Consider the following 7,827-nt stretch of genomic DNA (forward strand, 5'->3'; position numbering starts at 1 on the left):
CTTGTCTTGTTCTCCACCAATCGCTGTCGCTTGATCATTCATCATCAAAAAAAACCTGCCCAAAATCCCCAGTCCACTCCCTCACTTCCTCATCGCACCAGAAACCAACCAACCACCGTCTCTCTCTCTCTCTCTCTCTCCCTCTCTCCCCCCTCTGCTGCCGCTGCTATGGCCGCTTCCACGTTCCACTGCTCGACTCCATTACGCTCCCCCGCCATCCAAAACCCAATGCTCTCGCCTCTCCTCTCCCACTCTCCGCCAAATCTCTCATTCCCTTTCCGATTGCAGCAGCCCGAACGGGGGCTCATCGTCGGCCTTCCAAATGTTCCTCCTCGCAGCCTCAAGATCCTCTCCGTTCGCGAATCCAAAGGTGTTTTCTGATCTCCCTCCTCTGTTAGATCTAATCCATTTTTCTTTTGCTCGTCACTTCTTGTTTGGTCCGCCATTGATTGATTGATTGAATTGTGTATCTGAAAGTTAATTTTATGGATGCAAAATGTTTTGGTTTTGTGGGAATAATTTGTGTGCTTTGTGCCTCCGATTGCTAGTTTCCTCGAGGCATCTTAGCATTTGGGTATCCTACAATTTGGCCCCAAAACTTTCCTTCGATGCTTAAAATCTGGTTTTGAATGGTATGATTTGGGTTTATCTATCTGCCTGTTTTGGTGATTGCATACATGTTTAAACATAAATTGATGGATTACTTATTTCTGGGAACTGATGTGAGAGTAGATCCCACTGGATTTTTTTTTAACAAGACGATACTTTAAAGTACTCATATCTACGGGGAAGGGATTCTAACTCGGATGGAGGGCCCCTTTCCAACTGGCCTAACCCGCGTCTTTCAAATACATTTTGTCCATCCGAATTGAGAGAGATCGGTGTGTATGTATGTTGGGGATGTTCGGTTTTGTCTCTTAACCATATTATGTTTGTATATATGCAGCTCCGGCGGTTACTGGAGACTCATGGGATAAATCAGTCATCAACAGTGAGACCCCTGTCCTCGTTGAATTTTATGCGAGCTGGTGTGGGCCGTGTAGGATGGTGCACCAGGTGATTGATGAAATTGCGGCTGAATATGCTGGGGAGCTCAAGTGCTATGTGCTCAACACAGATGTTGATTTGCAGGTTGTTGAGGACTATGAAATTAAGGCTGTGCCTGTAGTTTTGCTGTTCAAGAATGGGAAGAAATGTGACTCTGTGGTTGGTACCATGCCGAAGGAGTTCTATGTTGCTGCCATTGAGAGGGTTCTGAAGTCCTAACCTTTTTTACGATTCGTGCCAAAGAAGTTAACAACAATCAACAACATAGTTGAATTTTTCCAACTTGTTATTCGTAAGGATTCCTATCACTTTAGTGCGTATTCAAATGACACTATACAGGTTGTACATATATATCTTAGACATATGCCTAGTTCATTACCAGCATAGCTCTTAGTTACTGTCATCTCATCATTTTGTGCACCTCTTTTATCTTTTGAGTTTTTACCCCGTCTTTTTTTGGTTGAGGCATTCGTTGAAACTAGTTCTGTAACAAAACGTGTTGTTGATTGTTCATCCATTGGCTTGAAAAATGTTTGATGATTGCAATGCAGACTTAGTTAATGATTCATTTGAAACCAATAAGAAAAGGTTGATTGTTGATCTTCATATTGGTGTTTTCTCCTTCTCCGTGGCATAGATGTGTATTTGTTTTGTGCATGTTTGGAGCAAATACACGTGCAGATTTCATCACATGAAACCATCAGAAAAGCTTATCTCGAGCGGATGAACACTGTTCTGCTAATTACTGTTACATATGGTGCGTTTCTGGTTTTTGTGGGTGAACCTGAGTCACCTGATCTATTCGGCTTAGCGGTATAACACGGTTATCTTTATGGATGAACTCTTTACAACTGTTCAAACCAGGTAATAGCTTAAATGTTTATACTTTTTGCGGAGCTATGTTGGAGGAATTCGAACCCTGAAAAATTACTCGTAGCCATAGAAGTTTAAGTTCTTTCTCGTCACTTGTCATACTAGGGTAAGAGAACATTTCCCATGATTACTCAAGTAAATTTGCATGCAGCAAGTGCCTTTGTCATCAGAGGCGTGTGTGGCGGGTGCTACGAAGATTGGTATTTCAGACATTCTTGTTGTTGACGGGCGGGCCTTAATCGATGCCACTGTCAAGAGTATCCTGAAGATTGCTTGTTGGTTTCATAACGTGGAGTTTAAACATGTTTTTCGTGAAGCGAATTTTGTTGATGATGCTCTTGCTAAGATTGGTAAGAGATCCTCAAATTCTCATGTTTGGATGTTCTCTCTTCGTTTTGATAATCAACTTGGTTATATAGTAAAGGTGGTAGTTGGGTTTGTAATTTCTCTTTTCTTATTAAAAATAAAAATATCATGCTTCAAAGTATGTATAGGATAATTAAAAATGAACTGCTAAAAAACTTCCTAGGGTAAGATTTTCCCATGATATGACTTCGTATTTGCGAATTCTAGCATGTCAAAAATCAAACATGAAACAAAACCCTAATTGAACTTCTAAATATAAGATGGAAGACTTTTTTGTGTTTGGTTATGGGAGAATAACACACAAAGCTCACAAATATGAGCTCAACCCAAAAACCCCGACCTCACTCTTATGAGCTCTCTCTACATCTAAGTGTTCGAAATTAAACCCCACAGTTCTGAGCTCAACCCAAAACTCCCAACCTCACTCTTTTGAGCTCTCTCTCTGACTTCCCCTTCATCAAAATCAAAGCTCAACCCAAAAATCCACAACTCAAAGTTGTCTCTCGACATCCCTCTCTTTTAAATTAGAAAAATGATGCCATCAACTGTGAGTTTTTACAATTTATGTGTGGGTATTTTTGTTATTTCAATTTTGTGCATGAGGAGTTGGAGTGTGCATATAGCCGGTTTGTCCTATTTTGGTCCCAAGAACAAGAAAATGCCATTTTTGTCAATTTCTCAAAAGTTTAAGAGAGCTGCTAGACCTACTTTATTGTCTTATTTTTCCATCCATATTATAATCCCACACACCTTAAAAAGTTAAAAAATTGAAATGTTATTTCCCCATCCATTATTATTCCAAAAATAACCTTTGATTATTATATATATGTGTAAAATTATAAAATTGTCTACCCGCAAAGAAATACGAATAAGAACCACAGACGTATGCAAATTCAAGTGAAAAAGTTTGATGGCAAAGATCAGTGCTAATACTATTAATAATATGGTAGGCAAAATTAAATATAAATTCAAAGCCACAAAGGTATACAAATTGAAATGAAAAACCACCGAGCTATGCAAATTCAAATGAAAAAGTTCGAGAACGAAAACTTCAAATGTACGGATGCAGCAAATTCATATGACCCACACACAAAATTATTCTTCTACCTTTTCAATGGAAACATAATCTTCTATCTGAAAAGATGAGTTAGGGTTTAAGGTAGACAAATCGCCTCTAAACAGAGCATGAGAGCTATCACGCCCAACCATTTCTTAAAAAAAAAAAAATAAACGCAAAAGAGGGTAAGAAATGTCCTTATCAGTCAATTTACAAATTGACAAATTTGTAATTTAAAAAATGGGTAAAAGACTGTTTACTACTCTCATGTTTCGTGGTTTTCAACATTTAGTACATCAAGTTTTTTTCGTCTCAGATTCATACCTAAAGTGTAAATTTTGGGACAGTCTCATACATCCGTTAGTCAAACTGTTAAGTTTTCTGTTAACTGTGACGTGGCACACTGACTGGGCGTCATGTGTCATCCGAGTTTTTTTTTTCTTTTTTTTTTCCTTCTTCTTCCGACTGCAACGTTTTTTTTTTCTTCCTCCTCCTTTTTCCTTCCTTCCTCCTTCCTTCCCTTTCTTCCCCTTCTTCCTTCTTCTTCCTTCTCATTCTCCTTCTTCTTCCTCTGAATCTGGGGAAGCTTTTTTTTTTTTTTTTTCTTCTTCTTCTTCCTTCTCTTTCCTTCTTCTTCTTCTTCTTCCTCCGAATCTACCCAGATTCAGTTTTTTTTTTCTTTTCTTTCTTCTTCTTCTTCTTCCTTCTTCTTCTTCTTCTTCTTCTTCTTCCTCCGAATCTGCCCAGATTCAGTTTTTTTTTTCTTCCTCCTTCTTCTCCTTCTTCCTTCCTCCTTCTTCCTTCCCCTTCTTCTCCTTCTTCCTTCCCCTTCTTTTCCTTCTTCTTCTTCCTCCGAATCTGGGGGAAGATGAAAGTTTTTTTTTTTTTTGAGGAAGAAGAAGAAGAAGAAGGAGGAAGGAAGGAGGAGGAAGAAGGGGAAGGAAGAAGGAGAAGGAGGAAGAAAAAAAAAAAGGTTGCAGTCGGAGGAAGAAGAAGAAGAAGGAAGAAGAAGAAGGAGGAAGAAGAAGAAAGAAAAAAAAAAAACAAACAAACTTCCCCAGATTTCGGAGGAAGAAGAAGAAGAAGGAGAAGGAAGAAGAAGGAAGAAGGGGAAGGAAGAAGGAGGAAGGAAGAAGGAGAAGGAGAAGGAGGAAGAAAAAAAGAAAAAAAAAGAAAGTTGCAGTCGGAGGAAGAAGAAGAAGAAGAAGGAAGAAGAAAAGAAAAGAAAGAAAAAAGAAAAAAGAAAAAAAAAACTCGGATGACCCGTGGCGCCCAGTCAGTGCGCCACGTCATAGTTAACAGAAAACTTAACAGTTTGACTAACGGATGTATGAGACTGTCCCAAAATTTACACTTTAGGTATGAATCTGAGACGAAAAAAACTTGATGTACTAAATGTTGAAAACCACGAAACATAAGGGTAGTAAACAATCTTTTACCCTTAAAAAATTCATTAAAAGGTAGGTGGAAAGATACAACATTGAGGTGTAAATAACATCACTTTTTTTAATGTCTTGCAAGTTTGAGTCTTTTTCTTCCCTCTTTACCCTTATTATTATTCTAACAACTTCCAAAAAAAAAAAAAAATCTAATTTAAAATAGGGAACTTTAACGAAAAACTCCCGGTATTGTTTACTTTAACGAAAAACCATATTTTTACATTAAAAAGTCGATCCTGGTATTATTCACTTTACCCTTTATTTTGTCCTTATTGTTAAAACTCAAAGTTTTCAAGCTTTTTTCATTAGTTTTCCTTTTAAAATACCATCTTTACTTCCCCAACCCTTCGTCTCCTACCAATTCTTCCCTCACAAGTCTCAGCTTCATCGCATTCCCATGTCCACCACCTCTTACACCTGCACCGACGCCCTCCCTGTCCTCCTCCAGGAAAGCTACATTATGCTCAAAACTGCCTACCAGTGATCCTCCTACATATTGTCACATTCTTAACAGGGCCGTCTTTGAGATTTTGGGAGCTCTGTGTGAAATTAATAAAAGGGCCCCTATTTAAGATAGTTTTAACAAAAAGGTGGAACAATGTATTGACACTAGAAATTAATCACTTAAATCAAAACAAAAGTTAACACTCATTGATTGCAAGTTTAAAAATGTCATTAACAATAAATAAAAAGAGCTACAAACATAAAGTAAACAAGAAAAAAAACCCCTAAAAAACTCTAACTTTAAAGGTTCACTTCAATATATAACATTGTTATATAATAAAATTGAAAAAAAAAATCATTTTAAGGTGTTATTATTGCCATTAAAAGTAAGGAAAACTAATGAAAAGGGCTTGAAAATTCTGAGTTTTAACGATAAGAACAAAATAAAGGGTAAAGTGAATAGTACCAGGTTTGACTTTTTAGTGTAAAAATGTGGTTTTTCGTTAAAGTGAACAATACTGCGGGCTTTTCGTTAAAACTCTCTTAAAAGTATCTCATTGTACTCCCAATTTTTATATTTAGAAAGGAAAAATATTAAAAGTAATGTTATTCATACCATATTTTTATGCCACATTTCTACACCACATTAGTTGGCATATGATGTGGACAACCATATTATTTGAAAAATTTGCAAAACCCAAGGAAAGGAAGGAGAAAGACTTCTCGTATACCACAATCATTATTTAATTAACTTGTTTTTCTTAATTATTAGTTTATTAAATAATGAATTAAATCTAAAAATCTGATTAATTTAAATGTTATGGATGTCCACATCAAATGCCACCTAAGGTGGTATGAAAATGTGGTACAAAAACATGGTATGAATAACATTACTCAAATATTAAAGCTTATAAGAAGTGAACGATGAGATTTTAAAGTGCTAACAAAAATAATTTTTAAATATAGAATGTTATTACATATAACTATTAGGTGACAAAAATTTTGAGGGCTCTTTCAAATTCGGGAACATATGCGACTCAATATTTAGCTCCCCCCCAGAGCAAGTCCAGCGGAGCCTTTAGCCCGATGGACTGTGGATTGCATAGGAGCAAATCGCTGGGTTGATCAACTCCAGGCCATGCGGGCTTCAGCACAGGAGGGGGCCCGAGCAACAGGCCTAGCACGAATCGGTGGCTCGAGAGCCCGAGGTGGGGGTGATGCAATGCTGACGTCAGGGCGACATCAGCCACCTTATATTTTGTGTCAAGCGCGTGCGTAACACGTAGGCGTGGGGGTGCATCCCCGACCGGTTTTGCAGGCGTTAGGGCTCGTGGCGCAGATTCAGTAATGTTACCGTTGGAGGCCACGTGGCACCTTCATGTCCATTGGATTTCAACGGTTATTTTTTGTGGATCGTTGGATTTCCAACGGTAAAAAAAAATTCAAACCTTCTTTAATTTCAGCCGTTGAAGGTACATGTTATTCGCCTTTATAAATTAAAAAAAAAAAGAAGAAAAGAAAACACAGTAAAAAATTCTGAAATTTTACCGTTGTGCCATGTGGCACAATTTGGAGAGTTGGATTTCAATTTTTTTTTAATCCAACGGCATGTGAATAATATTTTTTTTAAAAATGAATAAAAATATCAAAATTTTTTTTTTACTTTTCTATAAATATATTCTCATAATCTTCTACCTTACACCACAAATTCATATTTTCTCAAATACTTTCAACCACATTCCTATCTTTCTCTCAAAGTTTCAATCCAATTGTTTTCCAACAAAATGACTAATGATACAGGTACGAATTGGACGCTTATTGAAGATGTTACGTTGTGTTCTAGCTGGGTTGAAGTTACTCATGATCCGATTACGGGTAATGAGATGCAGTTGTGAGAAATGTAATTACATAAACACACCAAATAAAATTACATAAACATACCAAATAATAAAAAACTCACTAAATGAACTTAAAAAACACACCAAATAAAATTAAATAAACACACCAAGTAAAAACAAACACACTAAATGAACTTAAGTATCTTGAGCTTGTTTCAATTCCCACTGGTGCTCCATCAAGTCAATTTGCAGGGCATTGTGCATATATGGGTCCTGAAGTGCAATATATCGTTGAATGAGCCTTTCAATGTAATGTTTATCCCTTTCTAATGGCTCGTGTTGCACGGGTTCTTCGGTGTCATCATGAGCATAGTATATTTGTGTTCTGGAAGTGTTCATCTTGTCTGGCTCATATTCATCAACGACATCATAATCGTACTCATCTTCCACAATCATGTTGTGAAGAATGATGCACGTCATCGTGATGGATCGAAGCGACTCTAAATCAAACATTCTGGCAGCACCCTTGACAATCGCCCAACGAGCTTGGAGGATACCAAAATAACGCTCCACATCCTTCGTACACCCTTCTTGACAGCTTGCAAAGTGTTTCTCCTTTGCACTTTGCAGACGTGACACTGTTTTGACAAACGATGACCACCTTGGGTAAATACCGTTTGCTAGGTAGTATGGTTCGTGGTACTTATGTCTGTTGACCTAGTACGTGACTCTTGGTGCTTTTCCTTGTAGGACATCTTTGAAC

The 7,827-nt window shown here is 37.5% G+C and overlaps 1 protein-coding gene and 1 long non-coding RNA gene across 2 annotated transcripts; both read left to right on the forward strand.

Moving 5' to 3' along the window:
• Positions 1 to 13: 13 nt before the first annotated feature.
• LOC103436479 (thioredoxin M3, chloroplastic) lies at positions 14 to 1,653 on the forward strand. The gene is made up of 2 exons (XM_008374908.4): positions 14 to 370; positions 947 to 1,653. Exons 1-2 carry the CDS (start codon positions 169 to 171, stop codon positions 1,264 to 1,266), a joined length of 522 nt encoding a protein of 173 aa, XP_008373130.1. The 5' UTR covers positions 14 to 168; the 3' UTR covers positions 1,267 to 1,653.
• A 31-nt stretch (positions 1,654 to 1,684) lies between these two features.
• On the forward strand, positions 1,685 to 2,407 carry LOC139196414 (uncharacterized). The gene is made up of 2 exons (XR_011581308.1): positions 1,685 to 1,911; positions 2,026 to 2,407. It is a non-coding gene; the product is annotated as an uncharacterized lncRNA (long non-coding RNA).
• Positions 2,408 to 7,827: the final 5,420 nt, after the last annotated feature.

The sequence above is a fragment of the Malus domestica genome, chromosome 05 (assembly GCF_042453785.1).
Source record: "Malus domestica chromosome 05, GDT2T_hap1".
Classification (NCBI taxonomy): Eukaryota; Viridiplantae; Streptophyta; class Magnoliopsida; order Rosales; family Rosaceae; genus Malus; species Malus domestica.